Source organism: Hemitrygon akajei, chromosome 6 (assembly GCF_048418815.1).
Source record: "Hemitrygon akajei chromosome 6, sHemAka1.3, whole genome shotgun sequence".
Lineage (NCBI taxonomy): Eukaryota > Metazoa > Chordata > Chondrichthyes > Myliobatiformes > Dasyatidae > Hemitrygon > Hemitrygon akajei.
The window spans coordinates 113,775,748-113,788,483 of record NC_133129.1 but is presented as its reverse complement, the minus strand read 5'-3'; the positions used below and the strand labels follow the sequence as shown (position 1 = coordinate 113,788,483).

General features: G+C 49.7%; 1 protein-coding gene across 1 annotated transcript in view; it reads right to left on the bottom strand.

Moving 5' to 3' along the window:
* LOC140729835 (myosin-binding protein C, cardiac-type-like) overlaps window positions 1–12,736 on the bottom strand; it is a gene marked incomplete at its 5' end in the record, with an annotated part of 441,607 nt that overhangs the window by 272,851 nt on the left and 156,020 nt on the right. The window contains 3 exons of the mRNA XM_073050048.1: window positions 921–1,116; window positions 5,358–5,446; window positions 11,986–12,153. Coding sequence (XP_072906149.1) covers window positions 921–1,116; window positions 5,358–5,446; window positions 11,986–12,153 — 453 coding nt within the window. The remainder of the gene's footprint in view (window positions 1–920; window positions 1,117–5,357; window positions 5,447–11,985; window positions 12,154–12,736) is intronic.

The window sequence follows — 12,736 nt, the reverse complement described above, 5'->3', positions numbered from 1 at the left end:
CACAGCTCTTCAACTCAATCCCACAGTTGATGAACACACCAGACACTTTCTTAACCACAGAGTCAACGTGCACAGCAGCTTTGAGTGTCCTATGGACATGGACCCCAACATCTCTCTGATCCTCCACACTGCCAAGAGTCTTATCATTAATACTATATTCTGTCTTCAAAGCTGACCTACCAAAATGAACCACTTCGCACTTTTTATCTGGGTTGAACTCCAACTGCCACTTCTCAGCCCAGTTCTGCATCCTATCAATGTCTCTCTGTAACTTCTGGTAACCTTTCAGACTATCCACAACACCCCCAACTTTTGTGTCATCAGCAAACTTACTAACCCACCCTTCTACTTCCTCATTCAGGTCATTTATGAAAATCACAAAGAGGAAGGATCCCAGAACAGATCCCTGCAGAACAGCACTGGTCACTGTCCTCCATGCAGAATACAAACTATCTACAAACATCCTTTGCCTTCTGTGGGCAAGCCAGCTCTGAATCCACAAAGCAATGTCCCCTTGGATCCCATGCTTCCTTACTTTCTAAATGAGTCTTGCATGGGGAACCTTATCAAATACCTTGCTGAAATCCATATACACTCTCCACCTTTATGAATGTGTTTTGTTAATTTGTGCTTGTCTTGTGAATGCTGCTTATGTAATGCAATATTTCTGTGATGCTGTTTTATATTGTACCTGGGAACACATTTACTCATGCTTATGACAATAAACTCAACTTGATTGGTTTTGACTCTATAACTGTATGACTTTATGACCCAGACCTATGTGTTAAAGGGAGGTGAAAAATGCTGATGCTCTGGGTGAGAAGAAAGATGGTCAGTCCTGTCTTGGGCCTTGGTTCTGTGAGGCCCCACTGGTGAGTGAGGGGACAGGTTGCAGCAGAGATGGCAGTCGGTCCCCATACCTATAACCTGAATGTGGATGCTGGCTGTGTCCTGGATGTTTTCAATCTGCACCTCCAGCTGGTAGATCCCCGAATGCTGACGCTCGGCCCTGCGGATGAACAGGATTGTGTCGCTGTCACTGTTGCGGACAGTGATGGTCTGGACATCCAGGGGCTTTTCATCCTTCAGCCACCTGACCTTTGGCCTGGGTTTGCCCTGCAAGAGGAAGAGGTACTTTCAGAGCTACAACCTCCAGGGGACCCACTTGCTGACCTAGAGCTTGGTTCTGGAAACACATCAGCTCGTGTGCATAAAGTCCTGATCCAAAACCCTTGCACAAATACTTCCTGCATCATCAGAAAATAAACAGGTTTGGGGAAGGACCATCCAATCTGAACCTGCCCCACCATTCTTCAAGGTCTTGGCTGATATTCTACCTTCCAGCACTGTCCTTTGATTTCCTCATATTGAGAAACCTACCTAACTCTGTTCTCAGTAAACTCAACAACAGAGCTTAGCTCAGAGACTTCCCAATGTCCATCATCTGCTTTGTGAAAAAATAATGAAACAGCTTGCCGCCTTTTCTCTTGTGTACCTCTCTATTCCTCTTTTCTCATTTAATTATTGAAGTTTTTATGTCTTGCACTGTATTGCTGCCACTTGACAACAAATTTAATTAGCACAACATTCCAGAACACCACCAACAAAATGCTGGAAGAACTCAACAGGTCAGGCAGCCTCTTTAGAAATGAATAAACAGTCGACGTTTCAGGCTGAGACCCTTCATCAGGACTGGAGAGGAAGAGGGACGGTGCCAGAATAATGAGGTGGGGGAGGGGAAGGAGGACAATGTGGAAGGTTAAAAAGATAAAAGGTTGGAGAAAAAGGAATCTGATATGAAGAGGAGAGTTGACCATGGGAGAAAGGGAGGTGAGGAGAAGAAGAGGCCAGAGTGGGGAAGAAGGTAAGGAGGAGGGGAAAATTACCAGAAGTTGGAGAAATCAATGTTTATGCCATCACAAGGAGATCTGCAGATGCTGGAAATTCAAGCAACACACACAAAATGCTGGTGGAACGCAGCAGGCCAGGCAGCATCTATAGGGAGAAGTGCTGTTGACGTTTTGGGCCAAGACCCTTTGTCAGGACTATCCGGACCCTGAGGACTTGTGGAAACTGTATGGTGGTTTTGAACTTATAGTCTTTTAACATCTTTGGACTATTCTTACTGTGCCTATGGTCTGTTTTTTTTTTATCAATTATGCTATTGTTTGCACTGTTGTAACTATATGTTGTAACTATGTGGTTTTGTGCAGGTCTTGTAGCTTTAGTTTTTGGTCTTGTTTTGTCTGGTGGATTTGGGGCTCCTTTCCGGGGAACGTGCTAAGACGGTAGCATGATATTAATACGCAGCAGCCTCTCCGGACTCTGGATTGGGGATTGCCAAACGTTATGTGGATTTTCTGGTGTAGTCTGTTTTGTCATGTGCTTTTGTGATATCATTCTGGAGGAACGTTGTCTCATTTTTTAACTGCATTGCATTTGTGGTTTCCAAATGACAATAAACTGAATCTGAATATGAGGTGTTGCTCCTCCATCCTGAGAGTGACCTCACTGTGGCAGAAGAGAACACCATGGACTGGCCTGTCGGGATGTGGGTAAGAATTAAAATAGTTGGCCATCAGGAAATCCTGCCTTTTGGAGATGGAATGGTGGTGCTTGATAAAGCAGTTCCCTGATCTACGTCGAGTCTCACCAATGTAGAGGAGGCCACATTGGGAATATTGGGTACAATAGATTCACAGGAGAACTGTTGCTTCACCTGGAAGGACTGTTTAGGGCCTTGAATGGAGGCAAGGGGGGAGGTGAATGGGCGCTTCTGCCACTTTTAGAGATAGGTGCCAGGAGGGAGATTAATGTGAAGAGACAAATTTTAAAAAAAGAATCACAGAGGGAGCAATCCCTACAGGAAGTGGAGAATGGAAGAAGGTAAAGCTGTGTTTGGCGGTAGGGTCCGTTGAAGACGGTGGAAGTTGCAGAGAATGATGTGTTGGATGTGGCGGCTCATGGGTTAGTAAGTGACGACAAGAGGAACTCTACTACTGTTACTAACTGAGGGAAGATGGGGTCAGCTCAGGTACCTGGGAAATGAAGGAGATGCAGATGACGGCAACATCAATGTTAGAGGAAAGGAAATCATGTTCTTTGAAGAAGGAGAACATCTTTGATTTCCTGGAAAGGAATGCCCCATCCTGGGAACAGATGTGATGGACGCAAAGGAATTGGAAAGAAAGGAATGGCATTCTAACAGAAGACAGGGTTGGAAGAGATACGGTCAAGATACCTATGGGAATCAGTAGGGTTATAAATGATATCCATAGACAGTTTGTCTCCAGAGGCAGAAAGATCGTTAGAAATAGACCAATGAAAAGCCTGATTCTGATTCTAAAGACTCTACACACACTCAGTGGCCACTTTATTAGGTACACCTGCTTGTTGATGCAAATATCTAATCAGCCAATCATGTGGCCACAACAAAATGCATAAAAGCATGAAGACACGGCCAAGAGGTTCAATGCCTTCAGACCAAATATCAGAATGGGGAAGGAATGTAATTTAAGTGACATTGACCATGGAATGAATGACTGTTGGTGCCAGGCAGTGATTTGAGTATCTCAGAAACTGCTAATCTGGGATTTTCACACACAGCAATGTCTAGAATTTACCAAGAATGGTACAATAAACAAAAAACATCCAGTGAGCAGTAGTTCAGTGGCTGAAAATACCTTATTGACGAGAGAGGTCAGATTGGTTTAGATAGGTCAGATAGCTGGATTGGTTTAAACTGGCAGGAAGACAACAGTAACTCAAATGACTATGCATTACAACAGTGCACCTCTGAACAAACAACATGTCAAACGTTGAAGTGGATGGCTACAGCAGCAGGAGACCATGACCATACACTCAGTGGCCACTTCACTAGGTACAGGAGATACTTAATACAGTTGCCAATGAGACATGTCAGTGATAACAAACATGATTCTGTTGGGGCCTCCTGGCCTTAGATTCATTAGCCAGAGGGAATGTCCTGACTGCATTTACCCTTCCAAGTCTTTTAGTAGTTTTATAGTTCTGAAAGAGATTTCCCTTTGTGCTTCTATACTCTGGAGAATATAATTCCAGTCTATTCAGTTTTTCACACAGTAGATGTTCCAGTTTGGTGAACTTTTGTGTCCCTCCATGAACCAAGTGTATCTTACTTAGCTGAGAAACCATAAATTGTGAACAATGCCCCAGGTGCTGTCTCACAAGGACCCAGTACAACTGCTCCCTATTACTTTTCACCAGTCATCTACTCTTGTTGTAAATACTAACATACCATTTGTCTTCCTAATCACATTCCATCTCCATGTTGGCCATCAGTGCCTCATGCACCAACACACCCAGAACCTTATGAACATCAACACTACCCAATCCCCTTTTTAACAAATACTCTGCTGTTCTGTTTTAGTCATACCCTACCCCTCCCTACAGTGTGACCCTCCCTCAGTACCACCCCTCCCAGTGTGACACTCCCTCAGTACCACCCCTCCCAGTGTGACACTCCCTCAGTACCACCCATCCCACAGTGTGACACTACTTCTGTGCCATCCTCACTACATCAGCTCTGTTCAGTGTTCTCCCAGTGGGAGGTCTCTCCAGACCTGTCCAGGGACTGTTCTACTGCAGGTTCCTGCCAATCTCATGTTTCATGCTCATTATGATCTACCCACGCTGCTCTTTTCCTGTTCCCTGTTACTGTTTTACCTTGTTCTACTGCAATGCACTGTGCAATGATTTGACCTGTACGAAAAGTGTGCAAAAGAGACATTTCATTGTATCTTTGAATACGTGACAATAATACACCAATTCCATTTCCAATCCTAATACCAACATGGTGTCCGGGTTTGGTGAAGAGGACCCCAAGGCTGTGTTGCTGCCCTCTCTTGCCCCCCTCTCATGTGCTGCCACAAGTAGATCAAAAGGGCCATTGGAGACATCACAAACCTGGAGCACGAAACATATAGTAGATGGTGACCCCCTCTGGGAGGTATCCCTGCAGCAAAGAAGAAAGACTGAGAGCTTCTTGAACATTTTTGAATGGGGTTCCTGGCGGGTGAATTTCTACCCACACCCTGCTACGACCCCTGACACCAATCAGTAGGACAGAGTGTTGCCGCTTAGCCCCCACCCAAGCCAGTCAGTCTAAGCTGTGGAAGAGGGGTTGTGTGCGGCGTTCCCAGGGATGGCTTGTTTCCTGGTCAGGGCCCAGCCCCAGCTGCCACTCCCACTTGACTTCCCCACCCTACCTTTTGTTCCCACTCCACATTAGCCCCCTATCTCTGCCCCAAGCCACAATACCCCTGACCTGACACCCTTCTCCCGTCCCACTTTCCTCTCCAGTCCAGCCCCCACCTCACCTGGAAAGGGATCATGAGGTTGACAGTCTCCCCCACCACCTTGACCAGCTTCTGTCGCAGGGCCCGCGGGAGGCAGATCCACGGCCGTTCTGGAAGGGAAAGCTGGTTTAAACCCGAGCCCAGACATTGGTAGCTCATGCAGATATCAAATCAGAGAGCATGAGGAACAGCTGGATGTTACGGGCAGATTGGCCTGCCTTCACACGTGTAACTCTGTAACCTAATGAAGCACTCAGATGGTTGAGCAGTGTCTGTGGGGAGGAACAACATTTCAGGTCTGCCTCCAACTCTGCTCCTCTCTGCCAGTGCTGAGAGTTGATGACACTGCCATGGGGGCTGGGTCAGGGTTTGTATTCAGACCCAGAGTCTCTCACACCAGAGGGACAGTCTTATGGTCTTACGGAGTCTCTGTGGCCTCACCCTGAGATCTAGCAGTCTTCTGAGCCTCCATGTGGGTTTGGGACAGGGTGGCGGGAGAGGGTCCCTGTATGAGGTGTTCCTAGCTGGTGAGTGGATCGCAGCCTTGCAGACAGGTAGTGCCAACAGTGAGAGCTGTAGCAGGAGCACTCCAGTGACCCCCTCTTGTTGCTGGAAGGGTGTGGTGTTCCTAGAGGGAACTGCTTTTCAACCCTCGGGTACGCTCAAGCCTTTTTCAGAAGCATTCTGGAGAGCGGCGGTAAGGGTTTCATACTGAAAGGCAGGCACGGACCCCTGGCACTGATTCAGCACTTCAGTTCCCAGACCCTGCTCCCTCCTCACCAGCACATCACTGCAGCCGACAGGAAACAGAGGGAGACTCTCAGCAGAGGGATGTATCGTTAGCATTTTATTTTCAGTCTGAGCTCTCACAACTGAGAAAGGTGATATTTTTAATTCTCAGAACTGGATCCTGAACATTATTCCCCTCTCCACAGACGCTGCCCGATCCCACTTAGTGTTCCCAAGATTCTCGGTTTTTATTTTGGCTTTCCAGCACATGCAGCTTCTCAACGTTATTGATCCAAGAGTGAGTGACAGGTGTTCCCCAGTAACAACACTCCCCAGGTACGGGTGTTCCCCAGTAACAATGTTCCCCCTGACAATGTTTCCTAGTGACAGGAATTCCCCAGAGACAGGTGTTCCCCAGTGACAGTGTTCCACAGGGATGGGTGTTCCCCAGTGACAGTGTTCCACAGAGATGGGTGTTCCCCAGAGACAGTGTTCCACAGGGATGGGTGTTCCCCAGTGACAGTGTTCCACAGGGATGGTGATCCCCATTGACAGTGTTCCACAAGGATGGGTGTTCCCCAGAGACAGTGTTCCACAGGGATGGGTGTTCGCCAGTACCAATGTTCCACAGAGATGGGTGTTCCCCAGTGACAGTGTTCCACAGAGATGGGTGTTCCCCTGTGACAGTGATCCACAGAGATGGGTGATCCCCAGTGACAGTGATCCACAGAGATGGGTGTTCCCCAGTACTAATGTTACCCAGAGACGGGAGTTCCCCAGTACCAATGTTCCACAGGGATGGGAGTTCCCCAGTACCAATGTTCCACAGAGATGGGTGATCCCCATTGACAGTGTTCCACAGAGATGGGTGTTCCCCTGTACCAATGTTCCATAGAGATGGGTGTTCCCCAGAGATGGGTGATCCCCAGAGACAGTGTTCCACAGGAATGGGTGTTCCCCAGAGACTGTGTTCCACAGGGATGGGAGTTCCCCAGAGACTGTGTTCCAGAGAGATGGGTGTTCCCCAGTACCACAGTTCCCCAGTGACAGTGTTCCACAGAGATGGGTGATCCCCATTGACAGTGTTCCACAGGGATGGGTGTTCCCTAGTACCAATGTTCCACAGAGATGGGTGTTCCCCAGTGACATTGTTCCACAGAGATGGGTGATTCCCATTGACAGTGTTCCACAGGGATGGTGTTCCCCAGTACCAATGTTCCACAGAGACGGATGATCCCCATTGACAGTGTTCCACAGAGATGCGTGTTCCCCCGTGACAGTGTTCCACAGAGATGGGTGTTCCCCAGTGACAGTGTTCCACAGAGATGGGTGATCCCCATTGACAATGTTCCACAGAGATGGGTGTTCCCCAGTGACAATGTTCCACAGAGATGGGTGATCCCCATTGACAGTGTTCCACAGAGATGGGTGATCCCCATTGACAATGTTCCACAGAGATGGGTGTTCCCCAGTGACAGTGTTCCACAGAGACGGATGATCCCCATTGACTGTGTTCCACAGGGATGGGTGATCCCCATTGACAGTGTTCCACAGAGATCGGTGTTCCCAAGAGACAGTGTTCCACAGGGATGGGTGTTCCCCAGAACCATTGTTCCACAGAGATGGGTGATCCCCATTGACAGTGTTCCACAGGGATGTGTGTTCCCCAGAGACAGTGTTCCACAGAGATCGGTGTTCCCCAGTACCAATGTTCCACAGAGATGGGTGATCCCCTGTACCAATGTTCCATAGAGATGGGTGTTCCCCAGTGACAGTGTTCCCCAGAGATGGGTGTTCCCTAGTGACAATGTTCCACAGAGATGGTTGATCCCCAGAGACAGTGTTCCATAGGTATGGGTGTTCCCCAGAGACAGTGTTCCATAGGTATGGGTGTTCCCCAGAGACTGTGTTCCACAGGGATGTGTGTTCCCCAGTGACTGTGTTCCACAGAGATGGGTGTTCCCCAGTACCACAGTTCCCCAGTGACAGTGTTCCACAGAGATGGGTGATCCCCAGTGACAGTGTTCCACAGGGATGGATGTTCCCCAGAACCAATGTTCCACAGAGACGGATGATCCCCATTGACAGTGTTCCACAGGGATGGGTCTTCCCCAGTGACAGTGTTCCACAGAGATCAGTGTTCCCCATTGACAGTGTTCCACAGGGATGGGTGTTCCCCATTACCAATGTTCCACAGAGATGGGTGATCCCCATTGACAGTGTTCCACATAGATGGGTGTACCCCTGTACCAATGTTCCATAGAGATTGGTGTTCCCCAGTGACAGTGTTCCACAGGGATGGGTGTTCCCCAGAGACAGTGTTCCACAGGGATGGGTGTTCCCCAGTGACTGTGTTCCACAGGGATGGGTGTTCCCCAGTGACTATGTTCCACAAAGATGGGTGTTCCCCAGTACCACAGTTCCACAGGGATGGGTGTTCCCCAGTACCAATGTTCCACAGAGATGGGTGATCCCCATTGACAGTGTTCCACAGGGATGGGTGTTCCCTAGTACCAATGTTCCACAGAGATGGGTGATCCCCATTGACAGTGTTCCACAGGGATGATGTTCCCCAGAACCAATGTTCCACAGAGACGGATGATCCCCATTGACAGTGTTCCACAGGGATGGGTGTTCCCCAGTGACAGTGTTCCACAGAGATCGGTGTTCCCCAGAGATCGGGGTTCCACAGAGACAGTGTTCCACAGAGACGGGTGTTCCCCATTGACAGTGTTCCACAGGGATGGGTGATCCCCAGTACCAATGTTCCACAGAGATGGGTGATCCCCAGAGACTGTGTTCCACAGCGATGGGTGTTCCCCAGAGACTATGTTCCACAGAGATGGGCGTTCCCCAGTACCACAGTTCCCCAGAGATGGGTGTTCCCCAGTGACAGTGTTCCACAGAGATGGGTGATCCCCATTTATAGTGTTCCACAGGGATGGGTGTTCCCCAGAGACTGTGTTCCACAGGGATGGGTGTTCCCCAGTGACTATGTTCCACAGAGATGGGCGTTCCCCCGTACCACAGTTCCCCAGAGATGGGTGTTCCCCAGTGACAGTGTTCCACAGAGATGGGTGATCCCCATTTATAGTGTTCCACAGGGATGGGTGTTCCCTAGTACCAATGTTCCACAGAGATGGGTGTTCCCCAGTGACATTGTTCCACAGAGATGGGTGATCCCCATTGACAGTGTTCCACAGGGATGGGAGTTCCCCAGAGACTGTGTTCCAGAGAGATGGGTGTTCCCCAGTACCACAGTTCCCCAGTGACAGTGTTCCACAGAGATGGGTGATCCCCATTGACAGTGTTCCACAGGGATGGGTGTTCCCTAGTACCAATGTTCCACAGAGATGGGTGTTCCCCAGTGACATTGTTCCACAGAGATGGGTGATTCCCATTGACAGTGTTCCACAGGGATGGTGTTCCCCAGTACCAATGTTCCACAGAGACGGATGATCCCCATTGACAGTGTTCCACAGAGATGCGTGTTCCCCCGTGACAGTGTTCCACAGAGATGGGTGTTCCCCAGTGACAGTGTTCCACAGAGATGGGTGATCCCCATTGACAATGTTCCACAGAGATGGGTGTTCCCCAGTGACAATGTTCCACAGAGATGGGTGATCCCCATTGACAGTGTTCCACAGAGATGGGTGATCCCCATTGACAATGTTCCACAGAGATGGGTGTTCCCCAGTGACAGTGTTCCACAGAGACGGATGATCCCCATTGACTGTGTTCCACAGGGATGGGTGATCCCCATTGACAGTGTTCCACAGAGATCGGTGTTCCCAAGAGACAGTGTTCCACAGGGATGGGTGTTCCCCAGAACCATTGTTCCACAGAGATGGGTGATCCCCATTGACAGTGTTCCACAGGGATGTGTGTTCCCCAGAGACAGTGTTCCACAGAGATCGGTGTTCCCCAGTACCAATGTTCCACAGAGATGGGTGATCCCCTGTACCAATGTTCTATAGAGATGGGTGTTCCCCAGTGACAGTGTTCCCCAGAGATGGGTGTTCCCTAGTGACAATGTTCCACAGAGATGGTTGATCCCCAGAGACAGTGTTCCATAGGTATGGGTGTTCCCCAGAGACAGTGTTCCATAGGTATGGGTGTTCCCCAGAGACTGTGTTCCACAGGGATGTGTGTTCCCCAGTGACTGTGTTCCACAGAGATGGGTGTTCCCCAGTACCACAGTTCCCCAGTGACAGTGTTCCACAGAGATGGGTGATCCCCAGTGACAGTGTTCCACAGGGATGGATGTTCCCCAGAACCAATGTTCCACAGAGACGGATGATCCCCATTGACAGTGTTCCACAGGGATGGGTCTTCCCCAGTGACAGTGTTCCACAGAGATCAGTGTTCCCCATTGACAGTGTTCCACAGGGATGGGTGTTCCCCATTACCAATGTTCCACAGAGATGGGTGATCCCCATTGACAGTGTTCCACATAGATGGGTGTACCCCTGTACCAATGTTCCATAGAGATTGGTGTTCCCCAGTGACAGTGTTCCACAGGGATGGGTGTTCCCCAGAGACAGTGTTCCACAGGGATGGGTGTTCCCCAGTGACTGTGTTCCACAGGGATGGGTGTTCCCCAGTGACTATGTTCCACAAAGATGGGTGTTCCCCAGTACCACAGTTCCACAGGGATGGGTGTTCCCCAGTACCAATGTTCCACAGAGATGGGTGATCCCCATTGACAGTGTTCCACAGGGAAGGGTGTTCCCTAGTACCAATGTTCCACAGAGATGGGTGATCCCCATTGACAGTGTTCCACAGGGATGATGTTCCCCAGAACCAATGTTCCACAGAGACGGATGATCCCCATTGACAGTGTTCCACAGGGATGGGTGTTCCCCAGTGACAGTGTTCCACAGAGATCGGTGTTCCCCAGAGATCGGGGTTCCACAGAGACAGTGTTCCACAGAGACGGGTGTTCCCCATTGACAGTGTTCCACAGGGATGGGTGATCCCCAGTACCAATGTTCCACAGAGATGGGTGATCCCCAGAGACTGTGTTCCACAGGGATGGGTGTTCCCCAGAGACTATGTTCCACAGAGATGGGCGTTCCCCAGTACCACAGTTCCCCAGAGATGGGTGTTCCCCAGTGACAGTGTTCCACAGAGATGGGTGATCCCCATTTATAGTGTTCCACAGGGATGGGTGTTCCCCAGAGACTGTGTTCCACAGGGATGGGTGTTCCCCAGTGACTATGTTCCACAGAGATGGGCGTTCCCCCGTACCACAGTTCCCCAGAGATGGGTGTTCCCCAGTGACAGTGTTCCACAGAGATGGGTGATCCCCATTTATAGTGTTCCACAGGGATGGGTGTTCCCTAGTACCAATGTTCCACAGAGATGGGTGTTCCCCAGTGACATTGTTCCACAGAGATGGGTGATCCCCATTGACAGTGTTCCACAGGGATGGTGTTCCCCAGTACCAATGTTCCACAGAGATGGGTGTTCCCCAGTGACAGTGTTCCACAGAGATGGGTGTTCCCCAGTGACAGTGTTCCACAGAGATGGTTGTTCCCCAGAGACAGTGATCCACAGAGACAGGTGTTCCCTATTGACGGTGTTCCACAGAGATGGGTGATTCCCATCGACAGTGTTCCACAGGGATGGGTGTTCCCCAGTGACAATGTTCCACTGGGTTGGGTGTTCCCCAGTGACAGTGTTCCACAGAGATGGGTGTTCCCCAGTGACGATGTTCCACTGGGATCGGTGTTCCCCAGTGACAGTGTTCCACAGAGACACGTGTTCCCCAGTGACAGTTTTCCACTGGGATGGGTGTTCCCCAGTACCAATTTTCCAGAGGGATGGATGTTCCCCAGGTGATGGGTGTTTCTGGGGGCGGTGCTCCCCATTGACAGGCACTACCAAGGTGAGGGGCGTTTCTGGGACTGATACTCACCAATAATCTCCCTGATGGTGACAGGCTGGGCAAGGGTTGCTGCCTCACTCATTCCTGCCATGTTCACTGCTCTCACCCGGAAGTGCAGCTTCTCCCCCGTCGGCAGATTGTGACAGATGATGGAAGTGCGATCGGTTAAACCCTGCTGAGCTGGTACCCAGTCGTCGGCTGGGGTGGGAGAGGGACAGGGGGATGGAATCAGACAGAAGGTGAAAGAAACTCAGGCCGACTAGTGAAGGGGAGAAAGAGGCAGGGGGAGTAATAGAACATAGAAGATAGAAATCTACAGCACATTACAGGCCCTTCGGCCCATAATGTTGTGCCCACCATGTAACCTACTCTAGAAACTGCCTAGAATTTCCCTAGCACATAGCCCTCCAATTTTCTAAACTCCATGTACCTATCAAGGAGTCTCTTAAAAGACCCTATTCTATCAGCTTCCACCACCGCTGCCGACAGCCCATTCCACACACTCACCACTCTCTGTGTAAAATTTTACCCCTGACATCTCCTCTGTACCTACTTTCAAGCACCTTAAAACTGTGCCCTCTTGTGCCATTTCAGCCCTGGGAAAAAGCCCCTGATTATCCACATGAACAATGTGTCTCATCATCTTATACCCCTTTATCAGGTCACCTCTCATCCTTGGTTGTTCCAAGGAGAAAAGGCCAAGTTAATTGAACCTGTTCTCATAAGGTATGCTCCCCAATCCAGGCAACATCCTTGTAAATCTCCTCTGCACCTTTTCTAT